This window comes from Amphiura filiformis, chromosome 2 (assembly GCF_039555335.1).
Source record: "Amphiura filiformis chromosome 2, Afil_fr2py, whole genome shotgun sequence".
Classification (NCBI taxonomy): domain Eukaryota; kingdom Metazoa; phylum Echinodermata; class Ophiuroidea; order Amphilepidida; family Amphiuridae; genus Amphiura; species Amphiura filiformis.
Window position 1 is genome coordinate 25,058,141 of NC_092629.1, and position 18,434 is coordinate 25,076,574.

Sequence of the window (18,434 nt, forward strand, 5' to 3'; positions counted from 1 at the left end):
GTGGAGGTGAGGCCGATGTACTGTTTGGTAGGCTCGTTTCCAGCGCTTACAGTTGCATTGTAGATGATGTTTCTGGTAAGGCATTTGCCTTCAAGCGGGCAGTTCGGCTTTGCTTTCTTGGGACAGTTGCACAAATGTACTATTTCTGTGCCTTTGTTCGGGGCATCAAGGATTTTTTTGTTGTGGGAGTTGATTATGCTAGAGATGTTTTCGGTACACGAGTAGCTCAGTTTGAATGAATTGAGCAGTTCAAATGAATTGAGCACTTTTCCCACCGGGCAGTTTGATGTTTCTTGCATATTTATTTATTTATTTATTTATTTATTTATTTATTTATTTATTTATTTATTCAGTTTCAGGTGATCAGCTTCGAAATCAAGTTCAGATATTTCAGTTAATTCTGGCTGATGCTGCTGATGTCCTCTACACTAACCTCAATCCAAACAATATTGTTAAGAGACTCACATCTAGATGCATTCTGAATGACGTCGAGGTCGCTGACATTACAAACATACAAGGACTTGGAGAGAGGGTCAAGATGCTAGTAGCAATTCTCAAAACAAAAGACGTCAAGGCATACGATGAGTTCATGAGTGCGTTACGCGAATTCGATCATGTTGTATACCATGAAGTTAAAGTAATGGAAAGGAAATACCCACGTAAATGACTTCAAGATTATTCAATTCAAATTTGATTTGATTTATGAAAGTCCAGATCAGCATTTCAGCTGGTCATCCCTGGGCTGTGTTTTTACAACAAGATAATTACCGAAAAAGACCCTAAATGACCTTTAACCCTTATTCTGTGTACAGCATATTGACACTTGATAGCCGATGCATAATTATGTGTATTATTTGATATCATTTTACTATGTAATTTGCAGAAAAAGCAGCGTTTTGCATTTTTTTTGTTGCATACCTGAAATAACCCCTACATGACATATGACCCTAGCCATTTGGGTAATGGCAATGCAAATGTTCAAGTGGCGGAATGGGCATTTTGAAGGTGTTCAGTCTCATACCAGAAATGCCCAAAGGCATAACACTCGGGACAAAATTAATCCAAAATATTGTAATGTGCATCTTCCGTTGACCCGGATTTATACACACGTTGGCCACAATTTTAAACCAGTTTAGCGTTAATATTGTAAACTTTTGTGCCCGTCGCCCACATTTGTCGGTTTAGTTAGCGGGTAGGCGGGACGGTTTTGGAAATTTTGTTTCGCTTGGCCTGATGGCCCCACTACGCCCATGAAAATGACACATCAATGATTGAATACCTTCTACCCAAGGTATTATAGCTACGGATATTACACCACTACAAGTCTATTGAATACATTACGTAATAAGAATTGTAAGTTTGTAACATATTCTGTCCACAAAAAGAAGTAACTATGTTTTCATCTATATCAAATGTGCCGCCAATGTTGCCTGTTTATTTGGCTAATTCAAAATCAAGCATCAAAATAAGTATTACATAACCTGGAAATGTACAGTATATAGTTTCTTGTCAGAAATAAATACATGATATTAAAGATCACATTGCGTTCATCGTCAACTTATGTATCTCCAGCTACACTGTTCCAACTGATATGAAATTTGCTAGAGTAAGGCCTTTATTCGTAAATATCTTGATCGACCTGCTACCGAGCGTTTAGTCCATGCATTCGTCACGTCGAGACTGGACTGTAACAATAGTCTGCTGCACGGTCTACCAGCTGTTCAGATTGCATCATTGCAACGTGTGCAGAACGCGGCAGCAATACTTGTGAATTTGACTAGACGTCGAGAGCACAGAACACCAATACTGCGCCAGCTTCATTGGCTTCCGATCCACGATCGCAAAGTCCGTCATGGTATTGCATCCAAGTACATAATGTGAACTATTATCTGATTATACTCCGGCAGTTAATCTTCGCAGCTCTTCGTAGCTCTTCTTCAGGCCCAATCCTACTCACCGCTAACGAAGCCCGTCATGGTATTGCATCCATGTACATAATGAGAACTGTTATCTGATTATACTCCGGCTGTTAATCTTCGCAGCTCTTCATAGCTCCTCTTCAGGCCCGGGCCTCGCACTAAGACCAAATACGGTGATGTTTTTAAAAGGTATTTTTAAATACGTTTTCTGTGCTGGTTCATATATATAGTGTTTTGTAAACTATTTCTAATTTGCATTGGTATACCTTTTTAATTTGCCAGGCTATGTATCATGATCACTGATCTTTTATCTTTGTAAAACTTATAAAACTGTATTTTGGATATATTAATTTTTTTTGTATGTGCATCGCTTTGAAACTGTGTTTATAGCGTTCTATAAATGTATTTTATCATTAATATTATATTATTCAAGAAGAATAGTAGATCTAAGGCAGGCAATTACAGACCGGTAAGAATATTACCCATTGTTTCAAAAATTCTTGAAAAAGCAGTGTTCAACCAACTTGAAATGTTCTTATCTGATAACAATTTGATTTATAACCGGCAATCTGGTTTCAGAGGCTCATATTCAACTGATACATGCCTAATTTACCTCACCGATTTTATTAGATCATAGATACAGGGTGTCCCAAAAAAAAGAGGCCCCTCATTGCGCAAAAGTTGATTAAATATATTTTGGTATGTAAAGAAACCTTCAATCGTTAGCTTTTATAAACCAAAACAATTATTTCAATCGGCTCAAAACTTTTGAAGCTATGCCCCTTTGAATAAAAGTACCCGTTTTTCACTCTGCCCACGGATAGCAAACAGAGTGGATGGGATGTCTCATGCTCTGGAGTGGCCTGCACGATCACCAGACCTCACACCACTTTTTTTTCCTTTGTGGCAAAATCTAAGATCTTCGCAAACGTATTACTGAATGCATTCGCAAGTATCCGGCGCAAAAGATGGTACGCAACGCAGTTGATGCAATGAGACCCAGGGCTGAAACCTGTATTCGCCAAGGAGGCAGCCATGTATAGAGGGCAGAGCAGCACATTAAACTCAGTTCAGAAGAACCAAAGACAAACCAAACAGCCTTTTAGGGCTACCCTTTATCCTAAAAAGAGAAATGACTTATGTTGTAAATAAAAAAGAAATCAAGAAACAAGAAAGTAAGAAACATAATAAAACAAAAAGGCATAAATAACCAAGAAAAAATAAGTAATTGCAAGTAAGGCAAAAGAAGTCCCATTCGGCATTCATTTTACCCACAAATTAATGACACTATTGACAAAATCCATTGTCCATAAACCCACCGGTAAAGCCCATTCCATAAATTAAGTTATTTTATAAAGTTATCATTGAGGAATGCTTGATATTCATGCATGGTATGTGTACTCCTTTTCAATCTTTGAAGTAACCAAACCTTCTCCGTGGACAGAGTGAAAAACGGGTACATTTCTTTAAAAGAGCATATCTTCAAAAGTTGTGAACCGATTGATAAAATTGTTTTGGTTTATTAAAGTTTTTTAGGTTTTTTTACATACCAAAATATATTTGATTAAGTTTTCAGAAATAGGAGAAAAAGAGGGCGCAATGCGGGGCCTCTTTTTTTTTGGGACACCCTGTAGCTGATGGTAAATATACTGGCATGTTGCTCCTAGACCTGCAAAAGGCATTTGACTCTGTACCAAATTACAGGCTTTGGGTATTCACATATTCAAATCATACCTATCTGATAACATTGTTAGTGTAAATCAAGTTGAATCCAAACCCATGTATATAGCATGTGGCGTGCCACAGGGTAGTATATTAGGCCTACTGCTCTTCTTATGTTAACGATATGTCATCAAGTGTGAACTGTAATATTATGTTATATGCAGACGACAGTGCTATTCACATCCCATAAATAATTTCTGATACTTTAAGTAGAGAACTTGAATCTTGCAGATAGTGGCTGATTCACTATACCTTGTAAAACAGAATCTATCCTTTTTGGTTTTAAAATCAGATTGAGCAGGGTGGACCAATTTGAAGTTTCTTGTGATGGTAAAGTTATTAATACTGCCAACTCTGTCAAGTACCTTGGGATTACTCGTGATGAAGATCTAAGTGGTGAAAGTGTTGCAAAGTCAGTAATGAAAAAGCTGTGTAGTAGATTAAGTTTCTTATATAGACACGGTAACTTTTTGAATAAACGAACCCGAAAGACCATTTGCACTGCCCTTATACAATGTAATTTTGGTTTTAAAATCCGATTGAGCAGGGTGGACCAATTTGAAGTTTCTTGTGATGGTAAAGTTATTAATACTGCCAACTCTGTCAAGTACCTTGGGATTACTCGTGATGAAGATCTAAGTGGTGAAAGTGTTGCAAAGTCGGTAATGAAAAAGCTGTGTAGTAGATTAAGTTTCTTATATAGACACGGTAACTTTTTGAATAAACGAACCCGAAAGACCATTTGCACTGCCCTTATACAATGTCATTTTGATTATTGTTGCTATTCATGGTTTTCTTCACAGTTGATTTTAATACAATAAAATATCAATACCAAAAATAGATTTGTTGTTATTGTTGTCGTTTTCACAGCGTAATATAAATATTAATTAGCGACGGTTTCTGGGGCTAGTTTTCGACATAAAAAACTAATTTATTGTAATTAATGTTTGATGGTAAAATGTTTTTACTATATGTATTCCTAGGCCTGTGAATGTGAGTGATGTAGGTGAGTGACATGAGATTGTGTGAGTGCAGAGAGATACTTTGGTTACGGAGTGTATGAGAGAGATGCAAGAGTGTAAATAGGGAAGTTGTGTACATCATAAACACTCCTTAACTTTATCGCTCCTCAAAGTGTCAAGTGTATTACATTAAAATCACGTTGTTGTTTTTTTGTTTTGTTTTTTTGCTGCATATTTCTTATTTTTCATATTTACTTATAATAAAGCAAGGCTTCTGTATAACGATTGTTAATTACATGTATCAAATATAATAACGTTGGCAACCAGACAGCCTTTCCAAATAAAACAAAATAGCCTTATTTGAATTACATAAGATATGCATAGACTAATAAAAAAAATCTGTGACGTATTAGGTTTCCTGAATTTTTTTCTTTTTCCTTTTAAAAACAAAAACTAAATTTTAAATGTCTTAAAAACAATATCGGGTACAGACTTCGCATTTTGTAGCCATACAAGACGAAATTTTGGATGAGAAAAAACGGCCAAAATGGAAAGAATTTAAATTTTCTCATTCTTTTGGATAAAAATAATAATGTTTGTTTTGAGCTTAGCGGGGATTACCAATTCTAAACCAGTTTTAATAAGACAATAATGATTGACACACACATCACGAAGTTTCACATCCAAAAGAATGAGTGAGAAATTTAAAATTCTTTCTATTTTGGCCGTTTCTCACCAAAATGTCCGTTTTCTCATTCAAAACTTCCTCTAATGTAAGAATTAGAATAATATGTTGAGAGAATAATGGCATGTGAATTTGAAGTGTCTTTCGTGTGATTATAACCTCTTAGGTTGCCTTTTATTTGTCTTTAGATCGTAAAGGTGAATCATTCCTGGGATGAGCATTATCGCAAAATGAAGACGTAACTGGAGAAACACTATCGATTTGAGAAAGGAAATTTACTTGCAGCGCATTGAATGCCTCAAGTTTTGCAATCAATTTGAATATCATGATATAATTTGTATACTAACGCTTATCCACTACACTAGACGAAATTTTGGATGAGAAAACGGACATTTTGGTGAGAAACGGCCAAAATGGAAAGAATTTAAATTTTCTCATTCTTTTGGATGAGAAACTAATGTTTGTTTTGAGCTCAGCGGGGATTACCAATTCTCACCAGTTTTAATAAGACAATAATGATTGACACACACACCACGAAGCTTCACATCCAAAAGAATGAGAAAATTTAAAATTCTTTCCATTTTGGCCGTTTCTCACCAAAATGTCCGTTTTCTCATTCAAAACTTCCTCTAGTGTATGACGATGATAACACGAAGCGGATTATTTGGTACCGATTTTAGCAACGCATTTCAACTATGGATGGCCATGGCATCAGTCAACAAATTAAATGTCGCTCATTGAAGTATATGTTATTTGCTGCCCTTACATTAATTGCTTTGGTAATGTATATGCGGATTAACAAAGTCTTCCTCTCGGACAACCATTTCTTGATCTCGTTATCGGTAAGGGTAAATTCAAACATAAGCACTGTTAAAACTTAGTAAACATCTGCTCTTAAACGTCTATAGTGTTTAAAGTTAACCTCTATAATCATAGACACAGTGTGTTGAATGTTAACAGTGCTTTTAAAGGTATCATGTCAAAAGTTGGTCATAATTGGCAAAATTGCTCATACTATGTTGATGAACGGAGTGACAGGCATTGGCGATTTTTGACCTCATTTGTTCGGCTCAAAATTAAAAGGGGACATATTTGACAGTGAAAGCGAACACTTTTTTGTTGGAAACGTTACAACATTGCTTTAAAACGCATTTTGGTATATGTACACTAAGCCAAAAAAGAAACTTATAATTTTTCACAAGGTCATATCTTAAAATCCTGTCCATCAACATTAACTAAAATTACACACAGGATTGCCTCAATACTCTACTCTAAACACATGTCAGTAACTAGTCAGTTGGCCAACTGACACAACCGCAAAATGCACTGATATGGAACAACTTCCTGGACCACATTCACAGCCATATTGGCACCCAAAAAACTGTGAGAATGGCATCTTGAATCACAGGTCACAGCCAACAATTTTAACAACATTAAGTTAAAAACATTAAAGAGAGTCAAAACAAACTTACCAGGATCATCATGTCACATGTCCAAACAAATAATGAAGTCCTTTAGTAACGGGAAGCATGGGGCAATCTTCCCCAGGATATCATCAGGAACTTGGTTGGAAGTAAGAGAAGCAGGTGCACAGCATGCGTGCAAGCGCACGGTGGACATACCCGTTACTAAAGGACTTCATTATTTGTTTGGACATGTGACATGATGATCCTGGTAAGTTTGTGATCTGTTTGTATCTGTTGGTAAGTTTGTGACCTGTAATTCAAGATGCCGTTCTCACAGATTTCGTTTGCTGGGTGCCAATAGGGCTGTGAATGTGGTCCAGGAAGCTGTTCCATATCAGTGCATTTTGCTATTGTGTCAGTTGGACAACTGCTTGGTTACTGACATGTGTTTAGAGTACAGTATTGAGGCAATCATGTGTGTAATTTTGGTTAATTTTGATGGACAGGATTTTAAGATACGACCTTGTGAAAAATTATAAGTTTCTTTTTTGGCTTAGTGTATAATATACATTATATATTATAAATTTATATAAACCAAACACAAACATAAAGTCCTCACTTATGTAACCCATCATAAATCTAAACCTGCCTAAGATTTGATTGATACAATCCTGTGCAGCAGCTTGTTAGCTCTAATTTGATACCACATTTACTACAAAAGCTCTAAATTAATATTGATACCAGTATACGAAATATATTGCCATGATAACCAAACAATCTTGATATGTTGCAAAATAACCCAACATTGAAGATGATGTTATATTCTTTCATACCAGGCCTCTGATTATTTCAATGTTGTGCAAGGTAATGTGCCTAGAGAAGAAAGAACTAAGCATCCACCACCAAGGGTATGTATTTATCCATATCATTAAAGGAACACTCCGGCAATGACAACATCATGCTTTATAGGTTAGAAAAACAATTATCAAGCACGAATCACGTGATTTTATTTAAAACAAACTCATATTGACCATAAAACAGCCGGTTCTCAACACGCGATATTCAAAAGTCCCACGCCGAAATTGCCTATGGCAATGACGTCATGGTTATTTGTGCTCAATTGTTGTCAGCCTTTATTGTGTTATTGGGACGTCATTGCCACAGGCAATTTCGGTGCCCGGGAAATTTGAATATCGCGTGGTGAAAGACGGTTGTTTTTACTTGTTTTTACCATGTCTACGATCAATATGAGTGGTAGGGCTTAAGTAATACACGCCATGTGCTGCCTCGTGTTAACCCCATTATCTCCATGAGTACTACCTGCTGATTGGTTGCAAGAAGACTATTATGATTTATAGAGCCAATCAGCAACATTGTAAGAATGGTGGGTAGCATGGCTGAAGAGGACTGAGCTTAAATAATTAGAATATTCAATTGCTTCTTCTTTTCAGAAATTTTGTGATGAAGAATGCGAGTGGGTAAAACGCCAAATTCGCTATAAGGCCGATATAAGCCACGCATGTGATATGAACAACGAAGCTCGCCAAATTACCAACTGGACTGAATGGGTCAAAGTGAACGAATTCGTACTGCAATCGTTCTACTTTTCTGATAAACACAAAACCATATATTGTGAAGTTCCTAAATCGGGTTGCACTGCGATGAAGAAAGTATTCTACGTCATGAACGGCGGAAAGGACAAAAATGTGTTATCAAAAATGAACATACACCCGGAAAGCTTTAAAGCAAACTGGCGATTAAGCAACGAAAAATTGAATCAAAAAATGATTGAACGTTTGAAAACTTATAAATCTATTTTGATCGTAAGGGAACCGTTTACAAGAGCTGTATCTGGCTACCAAGATAAATTTGTTTTAGGGCCAGAGGATATCTCGAGATATTGGTCAAAACTAATGTTGAAATCAGAAGGCAAAGACCCCAAATTAGTTGGCACTAGAAAAGACGTTTGGGGTCACGAAGCACTGGTAACTTTTGAAGAGTTTATAACTTTTGCTACCAATACGTCAAATAAGTACCATCATTACGGAGATCAGCACTGGGTTCCTATCTCTGAAATGTGTTTCCCTTGTCAGTTTAAATATGACTTTATAATAAAAATTGAAAACATGAAAAATGATATTGAATATACTTTAAAACAAATTGGAGAAGTTAAACTTCTACCTATAATGTTTGAACAATCTGGTCACGAAACAAAGAGCTCGAATTCATCCAGTAAAGAAGCACATTTGTCTCAATTGACTCCAGATTTGATATCAGCATTTAAAGCTAGATTTATAAAAGATTATCAAGTGTTCAATTACAGCATGGATTTCTTGAATCGATAACTCAAAGGTGACATTAATTGTAAATTAAGAAGACTAACAATAATTTAGCTTTTATAGGCTTTCTTTCTTAAAAGAAAGCCTTTACAATATTTTGAGTTGGTTAGTGTTTAATTTAAATCCCGTTTGATTTTCTTAAAATTTGCAATATACCATTCAATGTGTTTTGCAGCTTACGTAAGACCTGGCCTTTTGTGTCTCCGATTCCAGAATTCTAGTATTACGAAATATTTGAATGACACTCCCGTAAATCATGTCATAGGTAGTTGACATCAGGGGCTACATACAAATGCCTGATAGCAATTGAACCGGAGTAGCTTTTGGCGGGAAAATGTCATTGAATTTTAAACAGGGTCAAATTTTGACAAAAGATGTGTCAAATTGTTCGTTTTGATAAAACAATTCAATTCAAATAAGGATAGGATTGCACAATCTAGGATGTTTCGTTACCTAGGTAACGCAACAAAATAGGTCAAGTACCATTGAGGCTCATTGACCTTGAGCTATTTTGCTGTGTTACCTAGGTAACGAAACATCCAAGATTGTGCAATCCTATCCTTATGCAAATATTGATTATTTTACAATATTTTAAAAATGTTGCTGCAATGTGTCTTGACACAAAACATTTTAAAACGCTTTCATTACCTTAAAATTGTTATTAAAAGGTTTTTAACAAAACCAAAACTCAAAATATAAAATGTTTAAAACATTTCAAAAACGTTTTGTGGTTCAGTCGATCCCGGGGGGTCGGGGGACATGACCCCTCCACATTTTGGAAGGTCAAAGCCAGAACATAATGCTGTTATGCCTCCCCATAAACAACAGAACATAATCAGACACTTACCGTCATCATCAACGATGGTAACCACGGCTTTATTCGGAATACAAAGACGTTCTCTGATGTCACTTGCTAGAACCACTTCAAACTCCTCGGTGACTTCGAAGGTGGTATCATCCATGATACGAATTGAGACTTGTTTAAAGGCTTCATCTTGTTCAAACGTAACATCGTGAGAGAGCTCTTCCAATAGTGGGGTATAATCCTGGTTTGGAGCAGTTGATATGTCTCGTGTGAATATCCCTAATAAGAGAGATGTTAGTGTTATTTTTGTGGTGATTTAGAGACTTGTTTAAAGGCCTCATCTTGTTCAAATGTAACATAGTGAGAGAGCTCTTCCATTAGTGGTATATAATCTTGGTTTGGGATAGTTGATATTATCTCGTGTGAATATGCCTAATCAGAGAGATGTTATTGTTAATTTGTGGCGATATAGAAAGGCCTCATCTGATTCAAAACTAACATGTTAGAAGAGCTTTTCCTCGTGTGGGTATAATCTTAGTTTGCAACAGTTGATACATGTGTGAATATGTCTAATAGGAAATGTGTTGTTATTTTTATTGGTTACTCCCTCTCTCTAATATACAGGGTGTCTCAATAAAAAATAGGCCCTGTGGATTGGGGGACGTAACTTAAAATGTCGGCAATAAAATCAAAACTTTTTTAAAGATTCAAAAACCATGAAATTTCTTCTTTTAATGGTGCACAAAGCATCAAAATCCGTTCACGCGTCATTGAGATAATTGGGATTTTAAAAATAGACCCATTTTGGACCGTTCCAATGGGCAATGCACATTAAACACTAATGTGCGCTGCATTGATGGACAAAAAGAAATGAAGTTGCTGGGTACGAATTTAAAAAAAACACAATCAATTAATCAAAGAATGTTTTTTACACCTTTCTGTTTGGGTTAACAATAATTATGTGAAAATATTATATCTTCTAAAAATATTATTCAAACATATCTCAAGCAACAATAAGGCCAAGCGGTCACTTAGGTTTCATAGTATACACATGCATGACCAGAAAAACACGAAAAAGGGTTCTTTCCCAAGAATGAATCTCACGAATGGTGTTTAGTGGCCCAAAAAATGCTAGTTGATGCGCGATTAGTGATTTTCAAAACATAGCCTAAACAAGATTTACCCTTTTGAGCAAAAAACATCCATACAGGAATTGAGCACATTTTAACAACAAATAAGCAGGATTTTTATCTGAAAGATAACACCAATACAGGATTTCAAACGAATACACCCTTTAAATGATTTCTTTATCATTTTCAAATATCTATAATGTTTTTGAGTGATGGTCTTGGTGCAAATCAGCTTTGCGAATTAGCGGAATCAATAAATGACTCTTAAACCACGCAAAGCTGTGTAAACGCATCAACTAGCGAATCGCAATTCGCGCGATTCATTCTCTGAAAAAAGAACTTTTTTCCTGGTCACGCATGTGTACATTATGAAACTTAACTGACCCCATGGCCCTTTTGTTGCTTGATAAATGTATATTTTCACATATTTTTAACCCAAAGAGAAAGTGTTTGAGAGATTGATTGATTGGTTGATGTTTTCAACTCGTACTCAGCAAGACTGAGTTCACTTCATTTCTTTTGTCCATTCTAAACTACAATGCAGCACATTATGTGTATTGCCCCATTGGAACGGTCCAAAAATGGATCTATTTGTACAATCCCAATTATCTCAGTGACGCATGAACAGATTTTGATAATTTGTGCACCATATTAAAGACAAAACGTCATGGTTCTTGAATCTACTAAAAAGTTTTAACTTTACTGCCGACATTCTAAGTTACGTCCCGTAATCCACAGGGCCTATTTTTATTGAGACACCCTGTATAAGAATATTAGAGAGAGGGAGGGGAGGGAGGGAGGGGGAAGGGTGGGGGAGAGAGACAAAAAGAGTGGGGGGTTATACAATTGCAGCAGCTCATATTCAGACACATGATTGCGAACGCCGAATTCAATGGGGAACAGAATTAACAACAAATATAATCAATCTTTTCCTAACGGTATAATAGAACTTCTGGATAGTATGGAATTAACCACGTCCCTAAATGGATATATTTACGACGCGTCATAAATCCTTTAAACCATCGTAAGTTTAAATCCATCATAACTGTATCACGATGTCTTTGGGACTTACGATGTTACGATGTGCTTAGGACTCTCTAACCATAGATTTTAAATGTATTTAAAATCTATGCTCTAACATACAAATCCTATGCGTCGTAAATCTTTGTGAAAACAATCCCTGTACATGTTACATTCACACTATAGTTAAAGCTTACCAATTTGTGATTCCTTTCCAAGGTAGCCATCCCTTATAATGTCTAAAATCACTCCATTTTCACTCTCAGACACCGAGTAGTGGTCCTTCTGGAAGTGGTAACACACTGCGTAATTGGTGAATAAAATATTATATAAAGTTAAGTTACAATGTTTTTAAACTTAAATAAAAAAAGGCAGGGTTATGCTCAACTACGAGACTTTGTACTCAACTCACTAAAGGTAATACTACACCCCCTGATAAATGTTGTGACTAATTATGCATTTTTCTCAAAAAATAATAACACACTGGTAACAAAAGTTATGTACACTCCTCAAAAGAATTAAAGGGTCAGGTGAATAGAATCAGCATTTTTGAAAACATTGGATATGATGATAATATTATTTACAATTGTGAATGATCGTTCATTACATCAATTGTTCATTAAGCTGCAGACAAAATTCACTCATTACAAATATCCTCCATCACCCACATCGTGAGGGGAGAGAGGAACATTGAGGCAAAATGTTCAAGGTCAAGTCGCATATTGGGATGGATTTGTGTATGTGACGTGTGTGTTGGTCTATACGTCACATTAGTGGGGTATAAGGTGCCCTCAATGTATCCCCGGGGTTGGGGAAAGTCATTAATGTAACCGTACAAAAGATGACCACCCGGCCCCCTCCTAGTAAGCTTAAACAAGATCCAAGATGGTCTCCCACAGAGATCAAGTTCGCCCATGCTCTATAGGCATATGGAATGTCTCACCAGAACAATACATATTTCGCGTAGCTTTATAAGACGGTAGTTAATTGCTATCTTTGCGCCAACCCGTCAGTGTTACCTAAATTGATAGCCTTGATATAAAAAACAAACAAACAAAAAATGCCCAGAAATAAGTTTCCCCGATATAGCAATATACGGAATCTGGGTAATTGAGACATGTCATATTTGGTAGGCGTGGCAGCATTGCAAGTTTAGAAAACCCGAGTATTTTTATGCACTATCACAATAAACAATTTTAACATGTACTGAAGAATAACCGTCATCTTGTATTATCAACATGTGATGTTACATATATGGGGGCATAATGTACGATTGATAAGGCACAACAAACAAAATTGTTTATTGGTAATCCGACCCACCCTAAATATGCTGCGACCCTGAATATTTGATTTATTTTGAGGGAGGAAAAAAAGTCAGTTAAATTTGGTATATTGTGTATATGTATAATAAATGCTCTAAATGTGGAACAAAGTAATTTGTTACTCTTGAAGTTAAAAGCAAGTTAATAATAAAACCCTAATGCATTTTGATCGTCTCATTATCTTTTGTTTTTAGTATTCAAAAACAGGTGCAGATTTAGCAGTCTTTTACCAAAATATAAATCAATAAATACATATACAAATAAATAAAATAATGAAATAATGAAATAAATAAATAAATAAATAAATAAATAATAACAAATAAATAAATAAATAAATAAATAAATAAATAATAAATAAATAAAAATCTAGATCTACCTACACTATTATTTTATGTTACGCCAATCAAACAATAGTTTTTGCCTAAGTATCCCCAAGATTGTCAGCTACAATACAATAGATCTGAAATGTTTTACGTACTTGACCTTCTGTGGCATATTTCATAATTATATTTACCATCATCATCTGCAATAGCGACCTCTGCAATACAGGGTTCTCCGATTAGGCATCCGACAGCATTGACGAGTTCCAATTGGAAATATTCCGTATTTTCTACAAGTTGGTCATCTCTTACTTCTATTTCAAACGAAATCATCATTTCGTCTGGATGGTCATTGGCTCCAAACACAACGGTGTGGAATACTGGTGGATAGTCGCGAGTTAAACCTTCAATGGCTGTTATCTGTGATGATACTACGTCTGAAAAACGACATGCGTTCTCGTTATTAATTCTTTGATTACTTCTATTTAAAAGGAAATCTTTACGTCTAAGAAAAACATGGCTTTTCGTTTTTAATTCTTTGATAAACGGTATGCAAAAACATTTACATATAAGCGAAAATCGACATTTTATAAACATCTCTATGATGCTTATTAATCAAGCATTGTTTGTAACATTTTTATGATGATCACAATTCCGCATTTTTGTAACTTTTCATGGTGTTCATAATTCGGCAGTTTATGTTAATATTCGGCCTTTTGGCAACCATTTTACAATACTTTGAGTCATTTTGGTAACATTTTTATAATGGTCACCATTTGACATTTTTATGACGCTCACGATACGGCAGTTTTTGCTTACATGTGCTGCTAATAATTCGGCATTTTGGTAAAAATTTTATTGTGCTCATATGCTCATAATTCGGCATTTTTGGTAACATTTTTATGGTGCTCACAATTCGGCAGTTTTAGCCTATATGTGATGCTCATAATATTCGGCATTTTGGCAAATATTTTATTCTGCTCATATTCGGCATTTTTGGTAACATCTTTATGGTGCTCACAATTCGGCATTTTGTTATCATTTTTATGATGGTATTAATTTTCAGCCTGATTGGATCCTAATATATAACAATGGGCTATTCCAGTTGAAATCCATACACCCCATGTGGCAGACATGACCTTGATCTTCCACACACTCAGGGAGTGTGGATTTCAACTGGGGTTAACTGAATGGGTAACCCCATTTGAAATCTACACCCCCTGTATAGGAGATTAAGGTCATGTCTTCCATACTGGGGATGTGGATTTCAACTAGAATAACTCAATATGATTCTTACCAACACTATCAATGTTTCCCAGATACCCTCGTCTTATCACCTTAATGTTAACAAACCGCGAACCTTCCATAACGGTATACGATGGGTCTCCGAATGCACATTCACCTATAATGGAAAAATACCGTATAATTCCATTGATAAGCATAATACCCCTGAAGTATTTGAGGAAACAGTCAAAAGGCAAAGTAATACAGACGGCCTCCACATAATTAATCAATTTACCAATGCAGGTGGCTGTGCAAACGAGTATTATTGTAAGACCAATCTATTGACATATTAACGGCTGCTTCATACGAGCATATAGCTCACTTGGTATAGCATGAACCTTTGATATTAGTGCAATAAGGCACATCTGCAATAGCTGCCAGGTATCATTGGGTTCTGATGTGTACAATATTAAATGCGAGAAATTGGGAAATATCTGTAGGGCAGATATAGTGGATAGGGTCTCCTTGCACTACTCATGCGAACAGATAATTCTAGATTACTTTCATTAAACAATTAAACATGAATAGATATACTACTACCTTTCTTAAAGTGCCCCAGATTGGGTAAACCAATCAAAAAAGAGCTTTAGATCTCTCAATAAAAATTTAAAGATTAATCCCATTCAGTATTACTGACTATTCTTAGCATATCTGCATCTCTGAATGGCTGAACACGATATAGCAGCCTTTCTAGCTAATGAAAATAGTTTTCAGAAGCTTATTGCCAGTAATTTCCATATTTTATTGAAGTGTATTGGTTCTTTAGGAGTATTGTTTGATAGATCATGTGAAATACTTCTAAGTTATAAACACTTACTATCAGTCTTCAATTATCACATGTTGTACATCGAATCGGGCCATACTGCCCTATTGAACCACCTGCTGCATTACTTAGGCATAACTCAAAGCTCAGCGCATTGATCTTATAAACACTTACTATCACAGTCTTCAATTATCACAGTTGTACATCGAATCGGGCCATACTGCCCTATTGAACCACCTGCTGCATTGTTAAGGCATAACTGAAAGCGTTCTTCTCCTTCGAGGCGGTAGTCAGGGGGTGCAGTTTGGACCGTTACTGTTTGCCTGTTTTGTTGAGCATCAAACTCAATGACTTGGTTGGTAATTCCCTCATAGTCTGCATCTTCAGTAGCGGTTATATCAGAAGAACTGATTTCTACAGGTTGTGAGAAAGAGAGTGTAGAATTGCAATATGGTGTTTAGAACAGTGTTAATTATTCTTCAAAATTGCACGCTTCAACCGTACATGGCTTAATGAATCTATTGCTAAGTCCTTCATAGTCCGAGTCTACAGCAGTGGTTATATTAGAAGAATTATCTTCTACAGGTTGCTAGAAAGAGAGTGTACGATTGCAGTATGGCGGTGCTTAGACCATTCTAACTGGCATGCCTCAGCCGTAGATGGAGTATAATGATTATGTGCTAACTGACTATATAATAGTCTGCCACTTCGTTTGCAGTTTCTTCAGATGAACAAATATCTGCAATGTTGCATACATAGCAAAATTTCGTTACGTTTTCGGCAATTTATTGCTCGAATCCCGGGACAAAATTGATCAAAATTAACCCCACTTTGCACATTTTAGCATTAAAATTGTAAACATTTTTACGCGCTTGTCCCATTAAAATCATCTTGGGATCGGGTCCTCGAATATAAAGCTGAATTTATATTCCATCGCAGAGTGACGAGCGATTGGTTTCAAGCCAATCAGGTAGCGCGCTTTTTGTTGTCTTGGAAAAAGCGCCCTACCTCATTGGTCAAATACTAGTCGCTCAGCGATGGAGTATATATATTCTGCTCTACGGATGGCGATCAAGGAAACAGTGCCCTGTTGAATGCACGGTATTTACCTGTTGATCCTTCTAGTTTCAGGCAACCATTGCGTACGATATCAACTAATACAGAGGAATCTTCTTTCACGTGGTAAACTGGCTTGTCGAAACCATAGAAGGCTGCATAAAGAATACATTATTATTAACGGTGTGTTGGAAATGATTTGATCAATGTCATGCATTTAGAGCTGTTACATGAGAATGAGACCATCAAAATTATTTGATATGATAGCTGATCAAATTCATGTCATTTGTATCTTATACTTCAATTCTTGATTTATGCAGCTATATTACTGGATATTCTTTTTTGTAATAAAAAAAATTATAATGAGAAGAATATTAGACCCAAAGAGTCCCGTCTCATAATAATTTATTGCCTCGTAGGTTACTAGACTAATTCCAATTAGCCGTCTACACTGTGCATGTACTGTGTTATGCTTTATCCAGACGGTTGACGACTGAGGGCAGCAGTTTAGTAGGTTACGCTTAAGCATAGATTTTATTTAAAATCTATGGCTTAAGTCAACATATTGGTTTGTAACGCATGGAGATCAAAATATTGTACCAGCGTTAGTGTACCTCGTGTATAATTTGCGTCTTTTAACTCGAATGAATTTTCGCGCGTACTAGCCACGTAGCACTTCTTAGTGTTGCGTACAGAATGCAAACAACCACGCACTTTAACCTAAGCCTACCGGACGCATATGCTTAAAGTATCCGGATGTACACTAATTTGCCCTCCATGAGCCATTGGTGTATCGTCATAGGGGCAAGACCCCCTTGAAGTGATTCCCATCAAATGATTTACTCTACGCCACTGCCATGAGCGACACGTGCACATGGCGAAATCGGTTTTCTTTGAGCTTAAGGGCTGGGGTATGAACGTTTGGACAGTATTTATTGTGGGACATTATAGCACATCAGACATATCGAATTGCATTCTGAATACGAAGAATGTCATTCTGATATCAAATAATTTTGATTTTTGAAATTCGCAATTTAATACACATTTTATGGCAAATCATTAAAATTGATATTTTTGATATTTAACAGTACTTGAAGTAAACTTTATAAATCTAATGATATATTCTTAAAGTGTATGTAGGTGGGATGAAAAGCCGACGATCAATTGAAAATCTTGACCTTTCGTATTGAAGATATGGATTTTTTCCCAAAACACCAAAAAAAAAAAATTAGGTCTTTTGGGAAAAAAATCCATATCTTCAATATGAAAGGTAAAAATTTTCAATTGACCATCGGCTTTTCCTCCCTGCTACATACACTTTAAGAATTAAATTAAATTAGATTTATATAATTTACTTCGAGGACTGCTATATATCAAAATTTGAAAAATATCAAATTTTTATAATTTGTCATAAAATTTGTATTATATTGTGATTTTCAAAAATGAAAATTATTTGATATCAGAAAGACATGCTTCGTATTCAGAATGCAATTCGATAGGTCTGAGGTGCTCTCATGTTCCACAAAATACTGTCGAAACGCAATAAACGCTCATTTTAGATCCCTAAGAATTTCCATTTTTTTTTCAAACTAAGCAATACTCATACATGGACCACTTCTTTCATAACCACGTCCAAATACTCACAATCATCATATAGCATATATATCACATTCCGGTGTGTCAATGTTGCCTAAAACAGGA

General features: G+C 35.8%; 1 protein-coding gene across 1 annotated transcript in view; it reads right to left on the reverse strand.

The window, feature by feature from the left end:
• LOC140139337 (uncharacterized) overlaps nucleotides 1–18,434 on the reverse strand; it is a 135,169-nt gene that overhangs the window by 59,592 nt on the left and 57,143 nt on the right. The window contains exons 17-22 of the mRNA XM_072161119.1: nucleotides 16,787–16,888; nucleotides 15,852–16,091; nucleotides 14,928–15,032; nucleotides 13,825–14,067; nucleotides 12,186–12,290; nucleotides 9,881–10,117 (exon numbers count right to left, since the gene is read on the reverse strand). Of these exons, the coding sequence (XP_072017220.1) occupies nucleotides 9,881–10,117; nucleotides 12,186–12,290; nucleotides 13,825–14,067; nucleotides 14,928–15,032; nucleotides 15,852–16,091; nucleotides 16,787–16,888 (1,032 nt within the window). The remainder of the gene's footprint in view (nucleotides 1–9,880; nucleotides 10,118–12,185; nucleotides 12,291–13,824; nucleotides 14,068–14,927; nucleotides 15,033–15,851; nucleotides 16,092–16,786; nucleotides 16,889–18,434) is intronic.